Raw genomic sequence first — 27,674 nt, 5'->3', positions numbered from 1 at the left:
CTCACTTTGTAATCCTAGTGCTTAGAAGCTGAGGCAAGACCAGCCTGGGCTACACGTTAAGTTCCAGGCCAATCTAGGCTACAGGGCGTGATCCTGTCTCAAAGAGAGGACGGGGAGAAAACTAAGAAAAAAGAAAAAGGGAAGGAAAGAAAGGAGAAAGATAAGAAAGCAAGCAGGAGTTAAGATGAACATGATGGGAGCCCAGGGATTTGGAGCTTCAGGATGAAGCTACAGCTCCTCAGACTCAGGGAGCTTCCGGACCCAGCCCTGAGCAACCCTGTTGAAACTCGGTCTGAGGCGGAGGAGTTCCAAGCCACTGAATGGCTCCGGGGCAAAAGGGAGGCCTGCTTGGAAAACAGTCTCCCCAACATGGGGTCCTCCAAATGGCACTGGGGTCCTGGAAAAGAGAAACAGGAAAGATGGGCTGTGTGAAAGAGGGGTAACACATGTGCTCACACCCAGCCTCTCTTGAGGCCTCGGTTTCCCCTTCTAGGCAGCAAAGATCTATACTATCATTAACTGGTCCTTGTTGAAGTAAGCGAGAAGTTTCTAGAAGTGGCCTGGGCAAAGTTCTAGGCTCCCCTCCAGTCAGTGCCAGAAGGGAACAACACTGGAAGGTGGATTTCTCTTTCTCACTTTCCATTACGACAAAATACCCGCAACCCAGAGGACAGCTGACTTCAAGAAGGAGCAAAATGCCAGTGACAAGCAGAGCTCAGCCCTTCTCCCCCACACAAGCTGCTGAGGGCGAGAATGCTAAAGCTAAGGAAGAGGCAGGGACGAGCTCACATCATCTGCTGCTTTGGCTTGTGGGTAAATCGGTGCTTTTGCCTCCGAGGACAAATTAGCATAATCGTTTTTAACCTGAAAATATGTAAACTGTCACCCAGCAACTCTGTTTCTAAGCATATGGCTGGGGGAGGCTCCTGCATGCTCGCGTGAAGAAGCAGACAGCAAGGCATGAACAAGCGGGAAGTAGCCCCGCACCCTCTGATGTAGGGGCACGAGCCAGCGACACGCAGAAACTCAAGGGAAAGGGAATCGTCTGTATGGGAGAGATGGGTTCCAAAAGCACAGTGGTGAGTGAAAAAAAGGCACGCTACAAAATGAAAGTATTCATATACACAGCAGGGCATCCTGACAACCACCAGTGTTACCACTGCAAAGGAATCGGGTCGGAGAGTGGCCAACAAAGAGATCCTGTCTTTACTTGAGAGTCATGTTCACCCGGAACTCTCCCAGATGTCCGTGCGTCTGTCCCTATGTTCTCCCTCATGTCTGCAGTAAACTTTCCCCACCGCACCTAGGAGCAGCTATGCTCCTTTCCTGTCCTTTTTTTATTCTATTTTTTTCATTTATCTGGTGCAGAAACCCGGGGAAACCATGTTTCCTTCTCCTCTTTTCTCATTCACAGCTGCCTAATGCTGTATGTATTTTAAGCCTTCTGCTGGAGAGAGCAGTCCTAGGTATTGCTCATGGGGCCTCATGCATGCTAGGCAAGTGCTCAATCCCTCAATTGCACCCATGGTCATTTTTATTTTAAGAAATACATGCCAGGCAGGGGTGACGCACGCCTTTAATCCCAGCATTCAGGAGGCAAAGACAGGTGGATTTCTGAGTTTGAAGCCAGCATGGTCTACAGAGTGAGTTCCAGCACAGCCAGGACTACACAGAGAAACCCTATCTCAAACAACAACAAAAGAATACAGAAAGCAGTATTCTTGTAGTTCCCCGGCAAGGGGGACTAGGTTCGCCTCTGGGTGGAATTGCAAACCTTGGCTAGAGTCGGGGATCCTGCCAGGGCAGTCCTACTGCTAGGCTACCCAAGCTTCGCCAGCAACAACTAAACCCTTTCTGGGGCAGGCTGGGCAATGTCTGAGCCCAGCAGGCTTCACGGCCATGACTGGGAGTCCAGAGTCCTGGCCTGGGCCCTGCCTGTCCACTAGAGAGCTATTCCTCCCCTGCCACCTCAGTTGCTCCCGCTGCTAGGAATGTACCTCAGCTGCCATTCTGAGACACGGGAGTGAGGCATACATCCAAATCAGCCAGTCGGGAAGCTAGCTGCCAAGACTGAGCCTGCTGTGGTCCGGTAGCAGTGAGGACCTCGGAGGGACAGCAATTCTGCTTGGTAGAGAGCTAAGGCTCTCACACCCATCTGCCCGGTCCTCCAACCAGTGCCCTCCTTACCTAGTCAGCTGTTTAGAGCGGCCAAGTCCCTCTCTACTGTGTATTCTCAAGGACCCCATCCTTCCATCCTTTCTCTCCCTAGGCCCTCCCACACAGTGCCTGTCTCTCAGACAATCTTCCTGTGTGGTCTCAGCAGGTACCAAGACTGCTGACTGGCTGCCCGGCTCTCTGAAGCCTTCTTGTTCTCATTTAGAGCTGCCCAGATCAGAGGACCACATTCAGAAGCAGCATCGAGACAGAAAAGACAACCAGCTGGTGCCCCTCTGCAGATCCGCCGCCATCTGGGACTGCCGATCTGCCGCTCTTCTTGCAGGCTCCCAGGGCGGAGTTCCTCCCGTTTCTGCCTCATTCTCCCATCCGCTTTCCCCATCATTTCTGCCTGTAAGCAGCAATTGCAGTCGCAGCCCTAAAAGCAGCTGGCTCGTCGTCCCACAGAACCTTCGGCTAGGACCTCTCACGTTATCTCCACAGCAGCCTATGTACTAGGACCTCTCACGTTATCCCCACAGCAGCCTATGTACTAGGACCTCTCACGTTATCCCCACAGCAGCGTGTGTACTGGGGAATGCTGCATTTTACGGGTGGAACAACAGAGGTGCAGAGAGGTTAAGTTACTTGTCCAAGGCCGCACAGCCAGGTCTGGAGTCTGCATCTAAGTATGCATTAAGGTCACGCACTAAACCGTATGGGCCACTTCCTCAGCGGCCCCCAACTCATGCTATTTTCCACTTTCCACGGCCTCAAAGCCACCTTCTAGGCCTTTTCCATACTACTGGGGAAAAGAAAAGCAGGATAAGCCCAGAACCGGTGAGATCTGGAGGTGTCCCCAGAGAAGGACAGAGTTTGAGTTTGGATGTCCATTTCAGAGCTGAGTGGAGAGCAAGACAACCCAGACTTCTAGGACTTGATGTGCACACCCAGGGCTGCCCCTTCCTCTGGGGTCTTCTGTGCTGAGCAGGCTGTTCATATGCCCGAGTGTGGTCTTTATAGAATGAGGGGAATCTGGTACTTGCAGCAACATGTAACGGAGGTGCGACATGTTCACCTTACACACACACACACACACACACACACACACACACACACGTACACTTATTGAACACCTAATAGGGGTGAAGCAGTGTTCTAGCAAGATCTCAGTAAATATCTGTAACGTGCTGGGGTTACAGCTAGTAAGCAAAAAAGTACTCGGCCTCCCCACCCTTTACGTCCCACGCAGCCTGGCTTTACTTGTTGAAGTTGCGATAGTCGCGAACAATGGGGGTGATGCTGCCACTCGGGTAGTCTCGGTAGCTGACGAACTCCTGCCATGGACAACTGTAGCCTTTGGGGATGGCGGTGTGGTTGAACTTCTCAGGCGGGATGCCCTTCAGCGGTTCTGCATAGCCTGTGGGTGGAGTGGCGCTGGTGACAGGCACTGCCAGGGCTCCACCATCACCCCCACTCCTACCCCGCGGGCGAGAAAAGCCAGGGCAGGGAAGAGGAGTCAAGAGAGCGGAGGTAGGGGTGGGGTACGTGAGCCTCCCCATCCCAGGACGCCGGGAGGGCTGCAACAGTGGGATTCAGCCTGCCCTGAGAAAGGGATTCGCTGTGTAACTAACCTGGGGAATTTGTTGCGATTCTTTGAGCCATCGGTGCCCCAGGACACAGGGCAGCAGCTCACCTGGTGCCAGGGCACTTGGACTACGGACCGACTCAACACCAGTCACTCCCGGGTGGGCAGTCCTGGGGTCCCCCGGTGACCCCTGGGAAACGTGGAGCTCCGAGCCGTGGTTCTGCTCCAAGCGGTGGTTCTGCTCCTCCGGGCCATTGAGAACCTGAGCACAGGGGCGAGCACTCAGAAGCCAAGGCCAGCCGCTCTTTGGTCGCCCGTCCCTTCCCGTAGCTGTCCCTTGGGAAAGGGGTCACTCCTCACCTGCGCTGCTCTGCCAGCCACTTTCCCTCGGGCACTTCCCGCCAGGATCTGTTGGGGGGAAATAAACAGGTAGGGATGCTCTGCTAAGCAAGAGACCAGGATTTTACTACCACCACCTGAGGAATGTGGAGGGTGTGGGGTGGGGAGGGGAGCTTGGGAATGTAGATGGTTTACAGGGATGACCCAATGCCTGTGATGCTGAAATATCGGTAGCACTCATTGCTAGTGTAAATCTAGTCAGAATAAAACACTCTTGAGCCTCAGTTCCCTCCTGAGGGTGGTGGCTGTAGTGGTGGGGGTGACTGTGGTAGCAGTGGGGGGGGCAGTGATGGTGGTGATGTTGGTGGTGGGGGGTGATGGTCACAGTTGTAGTGGTGATGGTGCCGGTGTTGGTGGTGGGTGGTAATGGTATACTCATGGTATGATAATGGTGACTTATTTTCCTTATACCTGTAGAGCCCTTTCTTAGCAAGCACTATCTCAGGCACCTGACAAAGGTGGCCATCTTGCCATCTCTCTCCTCCTCCCTCTTCCCCACTCCAGTAAGGTCCAGAAATTGAGTGATAAAGGGAGAAATGCCCCAGACTTGTTTAGTATTTTCCAAAATTACCCGCCACCAGCAAACCATTCTTTTGTTGTATTTTGAGGTAGGATTACTTATGTAGCCCAGGTTGGGTTTGAACTTGCTCTGTAGCCAAGGACAGTCTTGAAACCCTGATCTCCTGCTTCCACCTCCCAGATGCCAGGATTACAGGTGTGTAGCACGCTGGTTTTGTGTGTTTCTGGGGATGGATGGAACCCAGAGCTTCTTGCACGCTAGGCAGGCACTTAACCAACCATACCCCTTATTCTTAACTTTGTCTCTTTGTCAGCCAGTTCTACGGCCTTCTCCTTCTGCGTTTCAAACCTAAGAACAAACGATAGCTTTACTCACACTCTGCAAACTTTCTGAAAGCTCAAAGGTAAACTTCTGCACCCGGCGCTGCCTCTTCTGAAAGAGGAGGGATCCCGGGTTGTTGCGGAGAGACAGCTCCTCTATCATCAGATCCTGAGGCACACTCAGCTTCTTCCCCAGGTCCAGTGAAGGGACTGTGGAAGAGGTCAGAGGGGGCTCTTACTGTCTGACCTCAAGGCAGCCCTGCCATTACTCCTGGGCAGCACCAAGCCTCACACTTGCCAGCACTGGGCATCATTGTTCTTTGGGTGTTTGCCATCTGCGGGTTAGAAGGCGCCTCAGCGATTGGTGGGCACAGGCTTAATGATGCTCAATGCTGTTTTAGAAGTTCTTGGCCATTTATACTTACTCCACTGATTTCCTTTGCACCTCTTTGTCTATATTAGTAGTGAGAAAGGATGAGACTCTAAGGTTTTTTGTTTTGATATGTTTTGTTGTTGTTTAAGGGAACCACAATAAGAAACAGTAAAAGAAAGGGAAGACTTGACCAGAGCCACTGGGAGGATGGAGCAGCCATTCACCAAGATGGGGGGATGAAGGAGATGGTTGTGGGGAAGATGAGAATTTGGCTTGAGACACATTCTTTAAATTTTGCTGATTTAATTATATTTATTTTGGGTTTTGGAGACAGGGTCTCACATAGCCCAGGCTGGCTTCAAACTTGCTATTTAGGTGAGGATGACCTTGAATGCTGATCTTCACTGACCTCCATCTCTTGAGTGCTGACATTATAGACATATATACCACCAAATCCACCTTGGTTGTTTTAGTTTTAAAAATTGTCTTTCAACATTATTAAAACAGCATAGGGGCTGGAGAGATGGCTCAGTGGTTAAGAGCATTGCCTGCTCTTCCAAAGGTCCTGAGTTCAATTCCCAGCAACCACATGGTGGCTCACAACCATCTGTAATGAGGTCTGGTGCCCTCTTCTGGCCTGCAGACATACACACAGATAGAATATTGTATACATAATAAATAAATAAATATTTTAAAAAAACAGCATAGGTTTTCAAGAAAGTTATAAAGTATAGATATAAGGAAAGAAAAATGCCACTCTCTCCCACCCAGAAATGTATGCCCCACTGTAAAACCCTTTCAATCACTATAGCAAAAGTGCTTTGTGATGTGATTTACCAAAGAGTTCCCTTTTTCCAAGTGAATACATTTGTGCTGTTGGGTCGTTTTGTCCACCTGACACAAAGGGGGTCATCAGGGAAGAGGGAACCTCAATGGAGAAAATTCCTACATTAGATTAGCCTGTAGGAAAATCTGTGGGACATTTTCTTGGTTGAGGTTGGAGGACCCAGCCCCCTGTGGGTGATCCCAACCCTGAGCAGGTGGATGCAGTGGTGTAAGAAAGCAGTCTGTGCAAGCCATGAAGAGCAAGCCGGTAAATGGCATTCCTCCATGAGTTTCCTGTTCTTGCCTCCACATTCCTGCCCTGATTTTCCTCCATGACAGACTCGGATCAAGACATATAAACAAATAGACCCTTCTCTCCCTGAGTTGGTTAGAATCAATCACTAACCCACTTAGAGGATTTTCGGGGCCGCTGACTATCCTTAAGTGTTTGGGTCCCATCCCCATTGCCTGTGCCTCCCTGAGAGCAAAAGTATATATTTAACCAACAAAGGAAGCCTCTTGGAAGACATGGTGATGGCATGCTACGGATGATAGTGGGAAAGGATTCTATGCAGGCAGCTTAGCTAACATAGCCAATCTTCAACATCTGATACAGAGGGTGGAGGTGTCGTTCAGTGGTAGAGCACTTGCCCAGCATGTAGAACCCTGGCGCCAATCTCCTCCAGCACAGGAAACACACACACACACACACACACACACACACACACACACACACACTACACACCTACACACAGAATAAAATCAAACATAGAGCCTCCTGTGTCAGGTGAATATAAATGACATTTTGAGCTGGGGAAACTGGATGAGGTCAGGGAGAAAGCAAAACAGATCTAGAAAGCCAACAACTTCGTCCAATTTTGGTGGAGTAGAAAAATGCCCTTGAAACCTGGGGGGTGGGGCAGCAAGGAGGAACTGCAGAGAGGACGTACCTGGCAACCATATCCTGAAAGATATCAAACCAGATGAGAGGTGAAGAGTGACCATCAGAGTTAACAAGTTGGGGTCATTGATGATCTCCCCTGGAGCAGTGACCATAGAGCATTTGGCTGTGAAAGTGTGACTGGAGAGGACCCAAGAGAAAACTGACAGTGGAACAAGGGGGCAATGAGCCAGAAAAAGGACGTAGGATGTTCGGGGAGGGCAGCTGTGCAGCTGTCTGGTTTCTTCAAACAAGAGAAGGAGATGGAAAAAGAAAGAAAAGGAGAGGGGCTGTTTTAGATTACATTTTAAAGAGACATGGCAACCAAATAAGAAGCACGCGCCTTCTCTTGGGTCCTGATTAAAACTACAAATGGGGGCTGGAGAGATGGCCCAGCATTTAAGAACACTAACTGCTCTTGCAGAGGACCCAGGTTCAACTCCCGACACCCTAAAGGTAGCTCTCAATCATCTGTAATTCCAGTTCCTGGGTGGTGGTTGGGGGCATCTAACACCTTCTTCTGGCCATACAAGAACTGCATGAATGTGCTACTCATACATGCAGGCAAAAAACACTAATGCACATAAAATACAAATAAATAAATCTTTTTTAAAAACCTTTTTTTGAGACAGCATTTTTCTGTGTAGCCTTGACTGTTCTGAAACTCAATCTGTAGACCACTCTTTGCCTAGAACTCCGAGTTTTGCCTGCCTCTGCCTCCCGAGTGCTGGGATTAAAGGCGCGTGCCACCACCGTCCAGCTTTAAAACTTTAAAAAGTATTAAATTTAAGAAATCTAAATACAGACTAGTTCTTAGATGGCACTAAATCATTACTGCTGATTCTATTCAATGTGCTAATTATTTTTTGTGACAAACAGGGAATGTCACTTTTCTTCCTCTGGTTGTAGGAACTGGAGATAGAGGAGGTGTCATGCTCTTCAGGGAAGTGTCACATACTTTTGCCTCCTAATGCTGCGTGTCCCCTCCTCCTGTCTCTGTTCCTGATGCTGCATGGCCCCTCCTGTCTCTGCCTCCTGATGCTAGGGTTACAGGAACCTGCAGCCATGCTCAATGAATTTTACATGAATACTAGGGATTGGGACTCTGATCTCCCTTCTTGCATGGAAGTACTTTTCACCCACTGAACCATCCCCCTTGTCCCTATTGTCACTGTCAACAGTGACTATACCAAGCTGTATCCTCAGTCAGTCCTTCCGGTGCACAAGAGCACCCCGACTCTTCTTTCAAAGGTCTCACCTAAGGCACACTTTGGGACCACCATGATGAACTGGTTGGATAAATAGGACACATTGCAAACAATGATGTGCTTTGGAAGCTGGCGGAGGGAATGCAGCAAGAGAAATCATGCGAGGATGGAAAGAAACCTGTGGTCTGCTGCTAAGAAAAAAGAAAGACCCTGGCGAACATGGTCCATGTACATGTGCATATAAAAATGGTGAACAGAAGAATCCACACCAGGATGCGGACAGTGGTTAGCGTATTCAAGTCGTTTCATTAGGAAGAACTTTCAAACGCATTCATGTGCTGTTTTGTTCGAATTGTTAAAAACAAAAAAAAACAATTATTTTTTGAGTGTTTTGCCTGAATGTATGTCTGCCCCACATGCATACAATACCCACAGAGGTAGGAAGAGAGTGTCAGATGGCCTAGAACTGGCGTTATAAACAGTTGTGAGCCCCCAAATGGATTCTGGGAACTGAACCCCAGTCCTCTGGAAGAGCTGACAAAGCTTTTAACCAACTGAGCATTTCTCTGGCCACTTGTCTGGATATTTTAACTGGATGTGTTATTTACAAAAGCACAATAGAAGCAGCAGATCTTGGGACAGAGAGACCAACAGTCAAGTCTCAGCTTTGCTACCTACCAACCAGGACCACCTGGCCCCTGTGAGCCCTGCTTCTGTTTTGTAGAGCCGGAATGATAATATGCAACTTCAGGCTGTTGTGATGCTCAGGTAGCTTAATACATAAAAGCTTCTAGCACAGTGTCTATCCCATAGCATCCAGAAATAATGGTAAGTGCTTTGATTGCTATTGCTTTTTTTGAGGGGTAGGATTGAGACAGGGTTTCCTTGTGTAGCCCTGGCTGCCTTGGAACTTGCTCTGTAGACCAGGCTGGCCTCGAACTCAGAATTCTGCCTGCACTGCCTCCCAAGTGCTGGAATTAACGAGGTATGCCACCACTGCCCAGTGATTGCTATTGCTTTTCAATGGCTGCTTTAACTTGAAAATGGCATTAGTGTCTGTGATGGTTTCATGTTCACTATTTAAATCCCTGATCCCTAGCTGGTGGCACTGTGTAGGGTGGCTATGAAAACTTGAGGAAACAGAGTCTGCTGAAGGACTGTGTCACCTGAGGGCTGACTGTGAGAGAGCGTAGCATCACCCCGCTTCCAGTGCTTTCTCTCTGCTTTCTGCTTGTGGTCGAAGATGTGATCTCTGGGCTTCCTGCTCCTGCTGCCTGCTGCTGTACCTTCCATCCATTATGGATTCTCCCTCTGGAGCTGTAAGTCCCAACAAACTCTTCCTTCTACAAGCTGCCTTTGTCACTGGTTCTCATTATAGCAACAAAAGATAGCTAATACATGTCATAGCAATAATCATGTCTGGTATAAATTATGTTTGTTGATAGTTGGGGGGTCTGTAATTAATGTCAGGGACAAGAGACATAGAATTCAGCTGCATGGCTCCTCCAGTTTAAGCATCAATACTTCACAGTTTGCATATACAAGCATGCAAAGTCATGGAGGATGTGTCTGGCAGTGTGAGTCAATGTTACACTGCATGCTTGTCTAGCATACATGAAGCCCTAAGTTTGATCTTCAGCACCCAAAAGGGGGGGGGGGGGAATCCCATGACAACAAAAAGAGACAAGAACACACAAGGTAGGTTAAAAGACTAACTCACATATAAAGCCATACAAGGCAGAGGTTACAGTTCAGTTGTTAGTGTTTGCTTAAATGTACTAGGCTCTAAGTTTGATTCCCAGTGCCACATAAAGCCAGACTGGAGGCTGGAAAGATGGCTCATTCAGTAAGAGCATGTATAAACATGAGGCTCTGAGTTCAAATCCCAGTACCCGTATGAGAAGCTGCACTCCTTAAACCCCAGCACCGCTAGAGGACAGAGACCAAGGGTCCTGTGGGCCTGCTAGCTAGTCAGTCTAGTTCCAGGCTCAGTGGGAGACCCTGGGTCAAAGATTAAGGTTGAAAACGATAAACCAGGACAACCAACGTCTTCTCCTGGCTTTTTTTGTGCATATGTGTGTGCACACGTACACACACACACACACACACATACATACACATATACACACGCATACACATACACATACCCACTCATCTACCTGCTCCTGCCCACCCCTACCACATTGCACTCTCAAAGGTCATTGTCAGCAATATAGCAAGTTTGAGACCATCCTGAGATATATGGGACCCTGTCTCAAAAAAATATATATTTCTAAAAATAAATTGTAAGTCACACGACACAAGTGTTGAATCTGTCAGTCTCTGACCAAGACTGAGCAGCAAAGGAGCTCGGGAGCATTTATCAGAGTGTCTTTGTTGCCAAGTCCGTGCCAGTCATCTGGGTATTAGTCCAAAAGACAACAGTGTGGGCCCCGCGCCAGCTGCACCAAACCATAGTCCCAGGAGGTGATGCTGTGGGTCTGGATTTTAATCAGCAACACAGAGCCATTGAGGTCACACAAAAGCTTGAAACCCCCCACTAAGTTGAACTAATTTTTAGACTATTTGAAGTGCTCTAATAAATTCCATGCTTATAATGGGACTTCTCAAAGTGGCCTTGTAAAATCGCCAAGCATGGATCTTAGGTGACTTATTCATAAAGTTGATCCATGTCTTAGTAAAATGGTTTGAGGCCAGCTGAGCCACCTTCCCTTCAGTCTCCCCATGCCCCAACACACAAAAAATGGAACTGGGCTACCTGTCCTGTCTCCAGGCTTCAGTGAGACCCACAGTTGGGCTGAATCTGGAACCAAAGGGAGTCCTTGGAGCTCAGTTTGGCCTCAGAGAGAGCTGGGAACAGGGTGATCTTGGAACCAAGGATGTGGTTGGGGTTACTCAGCTGTTGTGGAGAAGGGTAAGTTCCCACAAAAGCCTCAGAAAGCATCCTAGCCCAAGGGCATACTCCAGAGAGGCGTCTAGAGATTACTGTGGAACCGTCACTTGCTTGCCAGCCCTGAGACCAGCAGGCCTGAATGGCCATAACCTGAGGTCAAGGGGAGTCTTCGGAACATAGAGGACTGAGTCTACCTTACCTGGCTCGGCAAGATCTCCTGTGACAGCCATCGCTGGCTCCTTCTGTTCCTTGGGGATCATCCTGTGGAGGAGAAACTCCCACAAATAGCTCAGGAAGCCTCCTTTCCGCCCGCCCCCCCAAACCTCCTCTTAGTCCTTTTCGCCCAGTCCCAGCCCCGAGCTGACCATAGTTACAAGCAAAGGCTAGAGGGGTTGAAGGGCATTTGAGGTCTGTATACGAAGGAGAAGACTGTGGGCTTAGAAGGTCACACAAATCAGAGGCCAGTGTTCTAGGAAATCACTCTCTTTAAGGGCTTCTCCCTAGGGCCCTGTCCCCAGGCCTGGGGCTTCAGGGGTGGGGAAATTAGGGCATCAGGCACGGTTGTCATCATGACCTAAGAGCTCTAACTGGAGGCTGGAAGAGGTTGGGGCATCATGAATCAAGTCAGGGCTACCCTGGGGTCTACACACTGGTACTTGGTCCTGAGGCTAGCCCAACAATATAGGCAAAACCATCACATCCTCCCCTGTCTCTACACCTTTGAGCTACTTCTATGGCAACAGAGTTACCTTTGGTAAATGCCAGTATAACCACCTCATTACCAGCTCCCCCTCTATAGCCCCTTTACACATTCCCCTTTCGGAAATCTGGCCCCTGCCCACCTGTCCTAACTCAGTTCCAAGCACCACCTCAAGGCCCCAGCCCTCAGCTGTCCCTACCTGGCATCTTGTCTCTTACTCTTCCTTCATCCCTCTCTTGCTTTCCAGGAATCTTGGAACGAATTCACAAATACAAGCCCCAGAGAACCTGTGTGAGTTCCCAACCCACTTTCCCTAACATGGGTCAGGAAAAGAAACCCAACCTTGAGTCCCTCATCCCCGCCTGACCCTGTGTACCCCTCTCCTTGGCTCCCAGATCTTTCTGTGCTCCATCTGTGTCCCCATACACAACAGGACCCTGGACACTGACTGAGCTAAGTCCAGTAGGCTCCCTTGACTTTCTCTGCATGTATGACCAAGTAATAAACAAGTAATCCACTAGCTCTGTGCCTCAGTTTCTCCTTTGTAATTTAACAGCACGGATTAGATTAAACCACAAGAATGGGTTTCAGGGTTATCCATGGACTTCTAAAACTGAATGCAAACCTGAGTATGTCTGCACACGGTTGAGGGTCACGAGATAATTGACAAGCGCCAACTATGACTTATCTGAGTTAGAACACCATAGTTCTCAGATCTGTCCCCAGAAAAACATTCACAGGATCTGAGCAGGGTCCCCCATTTACAGTCAGGGAGTTGTCTCTCTGCAGGCAGTGCCTATGATCCTGAAGACCAAGCAAAACCACTACCTCCCCTCATCTTTAACCCCAGCCTTCCCATTGGATGTCTAGGATCCTGGAGCTTATAATTCCCTTCCTCCTAATGCAGACCCTGGACTTCTGTGAGCCCCCCCCCCCCCAGATCACCTACAAGGCCCTGAAAATTACCTCATCTCCTCTGCCCACTCCCCCTAGGTCCCAAGAGCTCCCTGGAAGATGAGAGGATGATGCCTGTACCTGGTGGGGCCACAGTAGGTGGGAAGGAATGTCAGACCCTTAAGATTAACACCTCCGTCGGGGAGCTGGAGTTGTGTGGTCAGTGTCTAATGCAGTCTCCCTGGTCAGCGGTCAGTGAGCAGGGTGTGTCCTACAGCCAGTGCTGGCTTCAGCTGACAAGAATCACTCTCGCCTTCTCCGTGGGTCAGCCTTATTTCGGGCTGCAACAGGAGCCGGGGCCAGATGCGAAAAGCACTGGGCTCTGGGGAAGACAGGTGTCCCGGCAGCAGGCCCTTGCAAACAGAAGGGCTTGCACCCCCTGGCGCGGTCACATTCGAACTCTGGGGATAGGCTGCCTTCACTGGATCTTGGTAACAGCTGTATCCCTAGTATCTAGAGTAATGCCTAATAGAAATTCAACAAATGTTCGCTGCATAAATGAAGTAGGGATGGGCAGAGGAGTAAGTGAACAAATTCCCCACTATTTTTTCTTGGCTTTTCCTTTCTCCTTCCCTCCCTTCCTCCTCTCCCTCCCTCTTTCCTTCTCTCCTTTCCTCCCTCTGGCCTGCCTTCCCTCCCTTTCTCTTTCTCATCCTCCCTACTATCTTCTCATATTCTCTGAGTCTCTATCCGTGGACTAAAAATAAATATGCCCGGACTCTATCTCCAAGGAGCTCAGCTAGCCCAGACTTGACCAGTAAAGCAGCCTTTGTGCTATCATCTCTCTACATTGCTCGGAAAGAGCTCAAGGAGCAGGGAACATGGTGCCAGCTCGGCGTGAAGCCTAGGAAGTCCTCCCAGAGGAAGACGCATTGGCACTGGATCTTGGAGGATGCAGGATTTGTGGGAGCCCACCAGGCAGAGGTGACCTGCAGGTGGAGGACAGATCTCTTGCAAAGACTGTGGAGGGTTTGGCAAATAGGAGCTGAGGGTGGTGCTGGGAGTTGAGGCCAGACAAGTGGGAAGAGGCCAGATTTCCAAAGGGAACTTGTGTTGCAAAGGGCTGATGAGGAGATTAAGCTGGCAGAAGGTGGTGGTCAAATTGACATTTCCCAGAGATAGCTGCTGTACACATACAGGGCTGAAAGGGGCCAGGCTAGAGGCAGGGAGATTGTGTGGTAGCCAAAGAGAGATGGAGGGTAACTGACTTAGGGTGGAGACAGAAGCAGTGGGGAGGAGGAGAGGTTAATGAAGGGCACTTGAATAACGCCCGCATCTTGGAGATGGTCTGGAAATGTGAGGTGTGGGAAGGAAGGAGCAGGTGGGGGTGAGGTCGGATGGTGAGCTCATTCCGTCAAGGATGAATTAGCTTAAGGTACTGAGTGCTGGACAGCAGGCGGTTACATACTGACTGCTCTCAGGATAGGTTCCAGCAGAAGTTATGACTTGTGAAAGGCACACAAGTCAATCCCAGGGAAGGGTGGGCACACAACAGGGTGGCGAGCACCTGAGTCCATCAGTGCAGATGGCCCCAGTGGCCTTTCTGACACCCATGTGGGGCAGCATCCTGGGCTCTGCTCTGAATGCAGCTTTCTGCCCCTTGGGTTTCTGGGTCCAGTCTCTGCTGGGCCTGAATCTACAGGGTAGGGCTAAGGGATGGCCTCATCTAAAAGTAGGAACACAATCACTCTTTCTGAACCAAGGTTGACCCATGGAAACTGGGTCCTTGATGACCCTGGTCTCACTATAGTTGCCTAAACTCACATGGAACCTCCCCCTGGAGACTCTTGTCCCCACCCTGGAATCCTGAGTTCAATGAAGAAGTAGTAGCAGAGCGCTGGACCCTGCCCGAGGTTGGCTCTGCCCACTCCAGCCACAGCATTCTGTAGCACCACCACTCCGAGCCACTACTTAGATCAACTCTCCCCTCACTCAAATGGGGAAACCGAGACATGGGGAAGGGGTGGTGTACTCAGATCCACCCAGCTAATCAATGACAGAATCTAGGCTTCAATTCAAGGATGCCTATGATCCCAGGTTTTTCCAGCTGTTCTTATGGTTTCCAAAATCCAAGACCATGTGGCTCAGATATTCTGTGGACTGATGTATGATTGGGAAGAAGAAAAAGGCTTCCTGAAAGGCAAAAATGACACAGGAGGCAGAAGAATGAAGAAAGCATTTATTGTTCTGAATTCTACAAGAGGCATGAGGCAGGATACAGGCAAGCTCTAGTGTGTTAGAGACCATAAGGGAGAAGGCAGTCACCATGGCAGAACAGCAGAAACAGAACTGTAGTTTCTCAAAGCTGCCTCCTGCTGGTTGTCTGAGGAAATGCAGGTAGAAGCTGATCTATGCCACAGCATCAGCTGGATGTTTAATAGTGTCTTCTCTGGGAGGCATCCCTAGCCTGGGACTTTTTAGCTACAAAGGATGCTGCAGCAGGTAGGAGCTTTGGTAAATGTATTCATTTATTGACTAAGCTGAGTACACTCTCATCTTTCCGGTGGAGACAGGTTCCCAACCATGGCCATTACGAACCTCTCCTTTATCCCAATATACTCCATCCCAACTTTGACTTTATTCCACCCTGATCCCTAGCTTCCTCTAGGGAGTTCTAGATCATCCGGATGTGTGGGTAAATCTACTAATTACTCCAAATCACATCATCCCTTGCCTTTAACAACATCCTCCTGTTTTGTTTCACCTCATTGAACTACAGCACCTGAACCCCCAGGTTCTGAATTCTGAAGCTGATATTTTGAACCTCAATGGGTACCATCAGCCAACAATGAAAACCGCAAAACTCAGCCACATCCTTCCCAGTGTCATTCTTGGGGACTGGAATCAGAGCCACTGAAGTTTAGGGGACCAGCTCCTCAAGGCCACTGGGTATAGGCACAAGTTAGGCCAGAGTGAGATGTGAAGAAAATGAATATAGCAGTGCCCACTCTTCTGGGCTGAGGCCTGAAAGTGAAGGGAGGAGGCATTTACTTGGTGGCCAGAAACACAGGCCCATACTGGTATGGCCCCTTGACTTCCCACCCAGGTTTATTGTCTCTGAATTCAAACTCCATGGTCCTCCACCCTCAACCTCCCTTTCTAATACTATGGGATGCATTTCAGGATGAGAACCCTCCCCAATACCGGAGTCCCCTCTATGCATCCTGGCCATGGCTTACATATTCTGCAACGAGGACCTCTTTCCAATTTAAGGCCAGGTGGGGGGGCAGCCATGTAAGGCTCTCTTCTCTCCTCAGCTTTGAAAAACACCAGATTTCCCATGACCAGGCCCAGAAGGGCAGAGGTCTGGGGCTCCTGAGACCCATAGCCCCAGAGAACCCAGCACTTCACACACTGTTCTGCCCTGGCCATAGGGAGACCCCGGACACCCTGCGCTGGGGCAACAAAGGCAGCAGGGCAGAGCCTGGGGAAACTCTTCCAGCTCCTTCTCCCCAGAGGGGCCCAGTAGGGCACCTTGAGCTTGCCTGGGAGATCTCGCTAAAGGTCACCAGATAAAAATAGGGCTAGTCTGAGAAGGGATGGAAAACAGTTGCTCCTGCCTAGAACTTGGTGCCAGGAGCCGGTGGTCAAGCCAGGGCCTGGGCATGGGTCACGGCCTAGGTTCTTTTCAACACCATACTTTGGCAGGCTGCTGGAGAACGGAGTGAAGAAGGAGCACGCTGCAGGCCCAAGGGTGGGGGGCATGGGTGCCTTCTCCAAGGCACGAGTGTGTGAATAGAAGGGGAAAATGTCTGGAGACTGCAGCGGCCAGAGCTGAGGGTCAGAGACAGGAGGCTCTCACTCAGGGTCACACAAAGGAATGGCAGAACCAAGGGCTAGAACCCAAGTTTGAGTGTCTAGCTACCTGGCCCCCAGGCCCAGAGCTCTCCTTCTCTGATCCTTCTCTGGAGCTGTCCAATGAGGTCAGACCCTTTGGGGTCCCGGTGCTGGGGTTCCCCAAGCTTGGTGCCTCTTTGGGCTCAGCCCTTCCAGGGTGGGAAACTTTAGGTGGTGCAGGAGGCCTCGGTGGGGAGACTACCACGCTTGAACCTCAGGCTGCCATTCCAGCCTCGAGGACAGATATTGTAGCCGAGGATGCCAGGCGACTTTAGCCCGGAGTCCTCAGAGTCGAGGGACACGTCGGAGTCTGTGGGCGAGCGGCGGTAGGGAAAAGGCCTGGACGGCGTGGCCTGAGGACTCTGGGGACTAGCGCAGGACGGAGGCCCAACCTGTAGCGGGCTCCGCGGGATGGGGGCGAAGGCGGCTCCGCGGAAGGCGCCTGCCGGGCGAGCCGGCTGCGGAGAGCGCATGCGCGGCGGCGGCCCCCGCGGCGGGGAAAAGGGCCGCAGGGGCTCGGCGGCCGCTGGCCGCGGGGAGGCGCTCTTGCGCCGGGCCGCGTTGATGATGTTGCGCGCCAGAAGCGCCTGCAGCTGGCGGCTCGGGGGCCGCGCTTCGGCCTCCGGTCGCAGCGGGGAGACCGAGCGCTCGCTCCACGAGGGGGACATTGGTGGCGGCGGCGGCAGCGGCGGGGGGCTGCTCATGCTGCTCCGGTGACCCGGCTCCCACGGTCCCGGGCTCACCCAGCCGTCCAGGCTGCTGGGGGGCCGGGAAGCGCCCGGCGTCCAGGGCGGGGACGTGGGCAGGCTCTCGGGGCGGTCCTGGGGAGAGAGCAGAGAGGGCGAGGGGAAGGTTTAGTGCCAGGTCCTCCGAGTCAGGGTTTTCGAAAAGATCGAGTACGGTTGTCCATCATTCGGAGATCGGAAAGGTACCCAACAAAGTCAGGTAGTAGTGCCTGAAGTAAAAACACGGATGGTTCAACTCAATGCAGAAGTTTTAAAAGCCTTTGCTATCTGGGGTCAGCCCCTCCTTGCTTTGGACACAGGTTCCCTCACTTGGTGGAAGGGAATGGGCAAGCAATCGTCTAGCCCTTTAGCCTTCAGCTTCCTCCTCTCTATAATGGGGTGTCCAGGAAGTCGCGAGGAAAGACCAGCTCATATGAAGGGACATTGCGTGCATTAGCACGTTCCTCGGAGGGAATTACTAAACAGAAACTACCGTAAGTAGAGATGGAAAAGACACAGCAGGCTAAGGAATGGGGCTGGTAGGCACAATGCACACAGCCACAGGGGGTGAGGACAAGTCCTTTTAAATGACTATAGTCTATGTATGTTTAGTTTTGAACCATACAACCGTATGGTTTTAGCTACTCAAAAAATATAACTACCGCTATTAAGATTGGACCTCATGAATCCTTTCAGCCCTTATGTTTCAAAGTTACCTCCTCACTTTATTTTCTTGGGGGCCCAGCAGGAGTAAATTCCTACTGGCGGGCAGAGATACAAAAGGAAGCCAAGCCTCTCATCTCTGGACAGCGTTCTTCCCTGTCTGCGCTTCTTGCCAACGTGGGCAGGGAGACTGGTTCTGCGCAAAGCAGGTGGTGAAGGCATCTGCGGTGAAAAGCACTGCGCCGCTATGGTGGCAAATGCATTTCCCACCTATCTGAGTACTTATCCGTCTGCGTGTTTTTTCCTCGTCTGTCATCTCTCACGTCTTCCAGTTAGGTCAGACCGGTTAGGACGCTGGCATTATTGCATTCATTTCGCTAGGGATGAAAATGAAGCCCAGTGGTCTGTGTGTGTGTGTTTCAAAGGCTACACCATGCTTAAACAGTGTTAAGGGGATTGAAAGCGGAGGGTTTGGGAATCCAGGCTAAACACACACACCTTAAACTATCCAGCTGTTGACCCCTATTCCAGAAATAAGTAGCTCGCCTGGGCTTTTGGTTGAGTCCACGTTCACTAGCAATCATCCGTTCGTCCCAGTCCCAAGCTATCAGGTCCAGTCAGTGACTTCATCCCAATCAAAGCCTATAATCAATCACCCACAAGATCCATGCGTTCACCCAGTCAGCCATCTGCCAGTCACCCTTTCAACCAATGTAGAGAATGTAGTCCCTCCCAATCAAAAGGAAACGAGAGGCAGACGGTATAAACTGTCCAATCACACGGCAGCAGTTGCTAGAAGAGTCCAGCCTCTGTGTCCTTTCACTAAAAAGCACCGTTAAGAAGAGCCAGAGAGGACCGATTGGAGGGATATAACGCTACAGTGACCTGTGGAGGCTTTTCCAGGATAGCCAATCTCATCGAGGGAGCAACTCAAGGCTCAGCACCAGGCCTCTTCCCCTCTTTATTCCCGGGGTCAGGGTTCTATGTGTATAAAAAAGCCAGAGTCCCCGAGAACTGTTCTCTGTGTGTGACACGTCGCAGCTTGCAACCAGGTCACCTATGGGAGACATACCACAAGTTTATGGAGAACTTCAAGGGAGGTTCCTGCCCCTGGTGAGACAGGAAGGACTAGCGGCTGAGACCAATCTCAGAGCCAAAAGCCAATCAAGGGGGCTCAGGCATGTCCCATTATCTAATGAGTGCTACAGACCCTATCAAAAAAAAAAAAAAAAAGGAGAAACCAATTTGGGCCGTAGAGCAGTGTGTTTCCTCTATCCTCAACACAGTTTAGGCTAGCCTCGGGAAAGAAGTGAAGGGAGGAAAACACCCTCCTTTCCTAGACAGCCCATGGCTGACACCAACAGATGCAGACACACAGCAGGCACAGTAGCACACAGCACCCAAGGACACAACCTCACTCCCGCGCGCGCGCACACACACACACACAGCTGAGCGGTTCCACTTCACTTCCAGGACCCAATCAGAGCAGAGAGCCCCAGCCCGTGGCAGCAACAGCGCAGAAGAAAGAAGCAAGGCAGATAGGTTTGAGACAGAGTGTATTGAGAACAGAAGACAGAACCAAGTGGCAAAGAGCTCAGCCCAGCGGCAAGAGCTACATGACGGAGGACGGGCTCCTCCACTGCCACCCCCACTCTCACCCCAGGTACAAAAGAGCAGGGTCTCCTAGGGGCTCACTCTGTTCTGGGGAGACCTGAAGAAGCCAAGCTCACTCGCAGTTCCCACATGCCTCCCCCTCTCCCGCTTGGATGAGCTCCCTGACAAGGCACCCCTGTTCCCATGGAGACAAGCCCAAAGCTCAGGAAAACTGCGCACTCAGCCAGCGCACTCAGCCCAGCACGGTCACCGCCTCCACCACCCCTGCCTCTCTGGGATCCCAGAAATAGGGCTGGGAAAGAGGAAGTGGGTGGTCCTAGCCCCAAGTCTTGGGAAGATTCCATCTAAATATGTCTTCTTGTGCCTGTATTCTTCACCCCCAAAGAAGACTAGTTCGGTGGAGGGAGGGGCTGTACCATATCCAAAGAGGGGCAGGGAATGGTGATCTCAGGCTACCTGACTCGACACCCTCTGTATGAATGGGGAAACTGAGGCCCAAAGTGAACATCCAGTCAGAACTCTCATCTGAGCCCAATCTTTTCCTCAAAGCTCTAGGGTCTACCCTGTCCCTCTCTTCTGAGCTACCGTGCCCTGGTCCAGCTGTCACCAGCTGATCCCAAGCTTAAGCTCGCCCTGTCCAGGCTTCTGACTGTGGCTTGCTGCAGTAGTTCATTCCACTGTACCTCACCAGGTCACTCTCATCAAAAGCTAACTCCTGTGTCCCTCAGCAACAGCCCATCCTTTCTACTTTTTTTCTGCATGACAGTCCCCTTGCCTCTGAGACCTTTATTCCACTACACCAGCCTAGTCTCTCAATCTTCAGCCATTACCACAACTAGAAGACCCTGTGTCCATGAGAAAACTACGGTCCAGAAAGGAAAAGTGAATTGGCCAAAGTCACCCAGCAAATGGAAGGTACATGAGTCTAGAACATTCTTCCATTGCATCTCCCTGGGCCTGTGCTGTTGCACTGAGGTGGCTTGTTTTGATCAGGGAGACCTTGGCTGAGGTCACTATATGACTCAAGGGTCACTCTCCTAACGTCTGCATAGCCCCCTCTAAAGGACATTCTTCTCAGGGATACCCTGGGATGTCGCCTCACCCTAGAACAGTGAGGGCAAGGCAGTTGGAAACAGGTCTGAGGTCTGAGCCCAAAAGTTTCCCTCCCTGTGTAGAGTCAGGTCCTGGAGAGGGCACGGAGGCTGCAGAGTCTCAGAGAGCAGGAAGACAAGCATCAGAAAACAGTGATACGCTAAAGTCCACAGGCAGCAGAGGACTCAGGAGAGGAGGCATAGCCAGGCAAAGTTCTCTGAGGCAGTGGAGAGGAAATGTCCAGAAGGCAGAGGAGAAGAAACACCCTGTGGAGGTGAGAATCCAGAAGCAGGAAGCCAGATGCCAGGAGCCTGAGCCCTATGAGTAAGGCACAGCCAGAAGCCACTCTCTGTTCCAGAAGTCCCCACGAGGAGCCCTCTGGGCCTTCAGCCAGCAAGACACTGCCATCAGGGTCCATCCCTGAAGCTTGCAAGGCCAGGGAAAGACTGTTTAACAGGACCCTCTCAGGGTAGTCTTACTCTATGACCCTCCGCACCACCCAGACAAGGAGTCTACACCCCTTTGTCTACAGCTCGGAGAGAGGAGATGGTCCACCCACGGTTGCATAGCTAGCTGTTGGCAACAGCCAGACCTTGATCCATGGGTGCCTATCTTCTCGCTAAGCCCCGAACCACATCCTGCCACATCTTCTCTCTGACCCTCCGAGAAGGAGGCAAGACAGGCACTGGGATGCGTTACTTGAAGCAGAAAGAAGGCTTCCACACCTGGGCCTCGATTCCAGCATTCCGGGTGGAGAAGGAAGGCCTGGGGGCCTGCTTGGCTCGGGGAGACCAGGCCCTGGAGGGAGACACGGGCGAGATGTCACTGCTGTAGGTGGGGCTCACGGCAGTGGGCTGGAGGCTGTCCTGGACAGGGACAGTGTAGAGGCCTGGGGAGGAGCGGGAAGCCCGAGGCAGAGCAGGAGATGGCGGCAGGCCTGCCCTAGGCAGGTTGGGCACCAGGTCCAGGGAGCTAGGCTTGGCTGGAGAGGTGGCACGAGGTGAGACAGTGCGGGACGGAGTGCGTGGTGAGGTGGAGCGGGATGAGGTCTTGGGAGGTTCCTTGACGGGAGACAGAGCGTAGAGTGAAGGCCTCATCTGGTATGGCTGCTGCTTGGTAGGTTCTGGGCGCAGGACCCCATTCTCCGGCAGATAGCCGTGGTAGAGAGAGGCAGGCGGAGTCCGCGCTGGGCTTAGGGATGCCACTCGGAAGCCCCCAGGGGCATTAGTAGAATACTTCCAGGATGACGGCAGGGACATAGTAGGTGAAGGGCAGCGGGCCAATTCAGTGTGGCCTGCAGACTCTATGACGTATTTCTCCATCCGCGACTGGCGGCGGGCATAGAGCTCAGCTCCCTTCCCTGAGGCCTCTGAGAGGTTCTGGTTGGGTGTGGGCTTCGGCTTAGCCTTAATACGGGGTGACTTGAGGCAGGAGGCCCACTCAGGGACAGTCTCCTCAGCGGCTGCAGGGCTGACCCTGTCCCGAGCTATTGGTTCCTGCTGGAAATTGGAGGCCTCAGCTCCCAGGGCAAAGGGCTCATCTTCCATGCCCACCTCCCCATGGTCTCTCTGCCTCCGCTTCTCATCAGCTGTCTGCACTAGGTCCAGCAAGTCTGGATTCGGGGTCACCTTGGGCTTCTCCACGAAAGTGAACATTGATTTCCGGCTGCCTCGGCGGGCCATAGACTCTTCCAAAATGCCTGTCTTGTTGGCAGGGGCTACCTGGCTCTTCAGATGAGGTGGCTTGGGGTCAGAGCTGGGGTACAGAGTAGAATAAGAAGGAGGAGACCTAACCCGGGAAGCCACTGGGGCTGTTGACAAAGTCTCGGCATAGGTGGGGGGTGGGGTGAAGCTTCCTAAGGGGCGTCTCTCCAGGACTGGGCTTCGCTGCCCAACCAGCCTCCTTTCTACCATTGGGCTGCGGGACATCATGTGCCTTTGAGGCTGGGGACTCCTGTCCACCATGGAGGTAGTCGAGGGAGCCCAGGCCTTCTCTCCAAAATGTCGTCTTCCCATCATGGGGCTGTGTTCCACCTGGCTGGTACTCCCTGGTGACTGGATCCCAAAAGGCCGGGCCGTCCTGTTGACCACCGATGCGGGCTTGGCTAGCGTGAGATGCACTTCACTGTACACCTTGGTGGGCGTGGTGGGCGTGGTGACCGCTGCACGTCCGGACATCTCTTGCTCTGCTGACCCCACTAGGTGGCTAGGCTGCACGTCACTGAGCAGGGAGCTGGACATGAGATCTGCTGCTGGTGGCCCAGAGCTGGAGAGGGGAGTGACCTCTCTAGAGAAGGTGCTGGTGGCAGGGGATGGAGCTGACACCTTATCAATCAGCAGAATGCTGGATCTCACCTCCCCTGCTGGCCCCTGGGGCTGCCCATCGGCACATGGAGTGCTGGGCTTGGAATCGGGCGTGCCATTTGTGGGATACTGGGCCTCAGATGAATTCTGTTGGACAGGGGTGACAGCGGCTGGGGGATTCTGATTCACATCGGTGGTGGGCTGGTTGTGGTGGCTGTTGGACGCTGGTGTGGTGACTGTAGCATTGGAGAGGTTCTGGTTGATGTCTGCAGCTGGACTGTGTGCCTCTGTTGTTGGAGGGTTTGGTGAGGACTGTTCAGCCTCTCGGCTCTGGGACAGGTGGAGCCCATTAGCGGTTAGCAGGGCTGCATTCTCCTTTAAATAAACCACCAGTGGTACTTCTTCTTCCTCACTGGCAACCTTCTCCAGATGCCGCAGGAGGCTGGCTTCCTCTGAGTAGCCTTCCATGATGTGGCCAGGGACCCCTCTGCTGAGGCTTCGGGGGCTGGGATGCTTTGGAGAGCCTGGCTTGGGTGGAGATGGAGGTCTCAGACTGAGCCCTGGGGCATGGCCTGTGGGGTTCGAAGGATGCCCTGCTGGGAGAGCCTCTTGACTATGCTTTGGTGGCTTCTGGCCACGGCTCTCCAAGGTGAACTCGTTCACCCTCTGCCGGCGCCTGTTGAAGAGCTGGACCCCTCGGGAGTTGGAGCTGGGAGGGGTGGTCAGCTGGGCTGCGATCTGCTGGCTCCACGCCTTGGCCTCCTTCAGATCCTTTTCAGTGAAGCTAGTGCTCCGGCCTAAGGCTGCAGAGAGTACACAGGCCTAGTTAGCAAATGGGTGTACAGTCACCACCAAGCCCTCCTACAGCCGACCATTTCTTTGAAATATGACCTTTGCCCGGTTTCCCAGAATCAGCTGTCATGAGGAGTCAAGGATGAAGCTGCTCAGATGTTCAGGACGGCCTGCCCATTCCACTGGGCGGCCCAGGAAGGTTGCCAAGACAGTGCTTCTCCAAACTGAGTCACCCCACTAACTACATCTCCCATGGTCCCCCTGACCACCAGCCACTCTCACCCCTTGAGAATGTTTCTCATCATCTCTGCTTCCCTTCTACACTAGAGAAGGGGAAGTGGAAGAAAGACAGGGCCAAGTAAGGCGCCTTACATGCCTCAAGTGCAGGGAACATCCTTTTCCCTGACAGTGCGCCCTCCCTGGAGGGGCCTTGCTGTCTCGGGTCTTATCTCTGCTTTTCCTCCCTGGCACTCAACTGCTCTTTGAAATTCAAGTGTTTGCACATCTCCTGATTCATCTTCTCCCCTCAAACACAGCTCTGAGGGCCTCGCTTGATACGTTTTCCTTTCTGACTCCAACCCCGAGAACAGTGTTTGGTCTAAAGAGTCCCAAATGTGCAAAACAACCCCAAAATACTTTCCATATGCTTTTCTGGGGGTCTTTTACACTCTCAAATTCAGAGTAGGGCCATTTGCTTGATGGTTTATAGGAAGATGCTACAAAGATTTATTTTTTAAGGCACTTTATCATTGTGGGGAATCCTGTACCACTTTGCACGTGTGGAGGCAGAAGATAATAAGTGGAGTCGGGTCTCTTCGACTTTTACGTGGGTTCTGAGGCCCAAACTCCAGGCTTGCACAGCAAAATGCCTCTAACCTATTGAAGCATCTCACTTGCCCCTAAGACTTCTTTTTAAAAAATAGGTTAACACACTAGGCATGGTGACGCATGCCTTTAATCCCAGCACTTGGGAGGCTGAGGCAGGTAGATTTCTGACCTAGGTTAGCCCGGTCTATGTAGTGAGTTCCAGGACAGCCAGGGCTACACAGAGAAACCTGTCTCTGTGTAGGTTTCTAGACAGAGAAAGGTTAACACATTCAAATAAAAAAGTAACCATGGCAGTGTCCCCACCCCTGATTATACCACATCAAATCAAGAATCCATTCTGCCAGTTTCTTCTATATCCTTCCACAAGCTTCCCTCATTTTTATAAAGAAAATTATTTAAAAGTCCATATATTCTAACATAAGTGAAATGTCAGTGGCGGTCACACTGACCCACTGTGTTCATTTATCTTGCTCTCCCAAGTGTACCAGGTGACAGTCACTGTGTGCCTGGACTGCAGAGGAGAACTTCTCTGAGAAAGTTCAGAGATTCCTGACAGATGCGTGGCCACACAGCTACAGGTGGCAAAGATGGTGTTCAAGGTCCTTCTGGGGGAAGAGGCAGTGGGAAATGGCAAAGACAGAGGTCACAGGTCGGACCTCTATTAAGCGAGGTCACCGTTTCTCTTTCTGTCCACAATGCCCAGCTGGCATGCACTCGGTACTCAACACTGTTGAACAATGAATAAACCAAGCTGCCTGGACAGCTGAGTCACAGGCAGCTAGAGGGATCAGCCTAGGACCAGGGTCATAGCTTACCCGGTGGCTGAGAAAACTCCTTCCCGACTGTGGGAAGCTAATTAGTTCTTGAGGAATCTGACCCTGCCCTCCCTCCAAACTCATCCTAATTAGCCCTGGCCCTGACAGGCTGATGGGTCTCCAGGGACAGTCTTTCTAGGCATCTTGCCATCCTGGCTTGGAGTTCATGGACTCTTGAGAGGTGGAAGGGCCTAGATAGAGGAGACAGGTAATTCACCACTATCCCATTTTATAGATGGGGAAACTGAGATCCAGAGAGTATCCCAGGGCAAAGACCCCCTCCCTGCTATGCTGGAGTTAGCAGAGAAGTCCAAGGAGGCCAGGTCCAATTCATGCTTCATGGCTTTCTGGTTCCATCCTCCTGTCCATTCACCACACCTGTAGCTCTGCCATCACGCCACAATGACAGCACAGAGCCTGCCCCCGCTGTGGTATTCCTCTTCCTCCCCAGCTACCCACTCTGTAAAACATGAAGGGTTTAGCCAGACCATTCCCCTGGGACAACCGAAGATGAGGTTTCCACACACGGGGACATCTTAAGGGATGTGTGGACCATCCAGTGTCTGCTTCCTCTGCTCTGTTTGGAAACAGGTCCCCTGGCCCAAAGCCAAGTCCTTTGGCTGGGCTATCCCTATGATCTTGGCAAGCTCTTACCTCCTCCCAGAGTCAGGGGCTCCTTAGCTGAGAAACATTTGGGGACCACCCTGAGATCACAAGAACAAGGGGTCTGTCATCATCAAGTCCAGGGCAAAGACGGCTCATATTACCCCAGGAAGGACTGGCCACTGTGACCCCACTTGGCTCGTGGGGACAGACAGTATCTAATCTTTTTCCAGCAAAGCACATTTGTTGCATAGACCAGGGTCCTGAAGGACACACGTCAGGAGACTCTGGAGTTACGGAGAAGCACCACAGAGTCTCAGCAACTCAGAGGTGGCTGTCACAGCACAGTTCTCCACACAATCCTTGTATCCCTAAAGCTATACCCTTGTGTGTGCAAAACGTGTTTATATACTCAGTTGAAATGGGCTCATGACTCCCGTGGTGTGCCTCCCACTGGTACAGGCCTCTCAACCATAAATGCCTACAATGGCTTCCACGTTTGGGCGTGTTTCTGTGCACCACCACTACCACCAGCACCACCACCACACCACACTACCACACCATACCACACCACACCACCACAACTACCACCACCATCACCACACCATACCACCATCATCACCACCACCATTACCATCACCACACCAGTGTACAGCTTTAGTTTGCGGCCTGATATACCCTGCAGAGATTCACAGATGCGAACACATCCCATAGGACTCAGGATAAAGAACCCACCAATGTTGCTTACGACACACTTACAGCAGTTGCAGCGAACACTGATTAGGCACACACTACACACTACATGTACGGCTGGATTCCCACAGCAACCCTATAAGACACAAACTGCTATTGTGTGCTTTGTGTTGATGAGAAAACCCAAAGACCAGACCAGTGAGGTGAGCTGTCCAACATTACAGAGCTACCTTTATGGGCCCTTGTCACTATGGAGCACCACGTCCTAGCTGCAGAATCCCACGGTGGAAGGCAGATAGACAGTGATCCGGTGTTTGAACATCAAGGCCGCTCCGTGTCCCTGAACATTGCCACTCCCTTCTTCCTTTGCTGCTTCAGGACCAGGCCTGTGTCCCCCACAACCCTCCCCAGCCCCATCTTCCAACATCAGTGTAAAAGGTCTTTGGAGAGAAGCTAGCTTGGGGGCTGAGGAAAAGAAAGGATCACAAAGAGTGGGTGACTCAGGAGGCTGCTGACTTCCAGCCAGGCTCATCAGAGCTCGGCCTGCCCTGAATGGCCCTCCCCTCCTGTGAGTTTGGAGCTGCCCCTAAGCTCTGAGAGGAATGACAGAAGGGGCCAGAGGGGAATGAGTGCCCCTCCTAGAGGAGCTCTGCCCCCAAGGCCAGCCACAGTGACACAAAAAAGGAATTTGATGGGAGGTTTGGGGCCAACCCAGCCAATAAGCCTGGAAAGTTTTTGTCACCCTGCACAAACATGGGATGGGGTAGGGCAGGATTTGACCAACCAAAGGAACCCTGGAGTCCCTTGTTATAAGCTACATACCAACTAAAGTCAC

General features: G+C 51.7%; 2 protein-coding genes across 5 annotated transcripts in view; both read right to left on the bottom strand.

The window, feature by feature from the left end:
• Nucleotides 1–228: 228 nt before the first annotated feature.
• LOC121445227 (myozenin-3-like) lies at nt 229–11,480 on the bottom strand. Its single transcript, XM_041647254.1, has 6 exons — nt 11,420–11,480; nt 5,037–5,191; nt 4,103–4,150; nt 3,851–4,004; nt 3,418–3,574; nt 229–397 (listed from the first exon to the last, which is right to left on the bottom strand). The coding sequence occupies exons 1-6, from the start codon at nt 11,478–11,480 to the stop codon at nt 229–231; spliced, it is 744 nt and encodes a 247-aa protein (XP_041503188.1).
• A 5,363-nt stretch (nt 11,481–16,843) lies between these two features.
• LOC121445237 (synaptopodin-like) overlaps nt 16,844–27,674 on the bottom strand; it is a 30,237-nt gene continuing 19,406 nt past the window's right edge. Inside the window, exons 2-3 of one of the 4 annotated variants that reach the window (XM_041647276.1) lie at nt 21,531–23,911; nt 16,844–17,532 (exon numbers count right to left, since the gene is read on the bottom strand). In XM_041647276.1, the coding sequence (XP_041503210.1) occupies nt 16,879–17,532; nt 21,531–23,911 (3,035 nt within the window). In that variant the 3' untranslated portion in view covers nt 16,844–16,878. Of the gene's footprint in view, nt 17,533–21,530; nt 23,912–27,674 lie in introns of those variants that run through there. The other 3 variants (XM_041647277.1, XR_005973905.1, XR_005973904.1) reach the window with 3 other exon arrangements.

The sequence above is a fragment of the Microtus oregoni genome, unplaced genomic scaffold (assembly GCF_018167655.1).
Source record: "Microtus oregoni isolate MIOR12 unplaced genomic scaffold, Mior012 000168F_ref0000490, whole genome shotgun sequence".
In the NCBI taxonomy this organism is placed as follows: domain Eukaryota; kingdom Metazoa; phylum Chordata; class Mammalia; order Rodentia; family Cricetidae; genus Microtus; species Microtus oregoni.
Note: the sequence above shows the minus strand (reverse complement) of the source record. Positions and strands in the feature narration are given on the sequence as shown.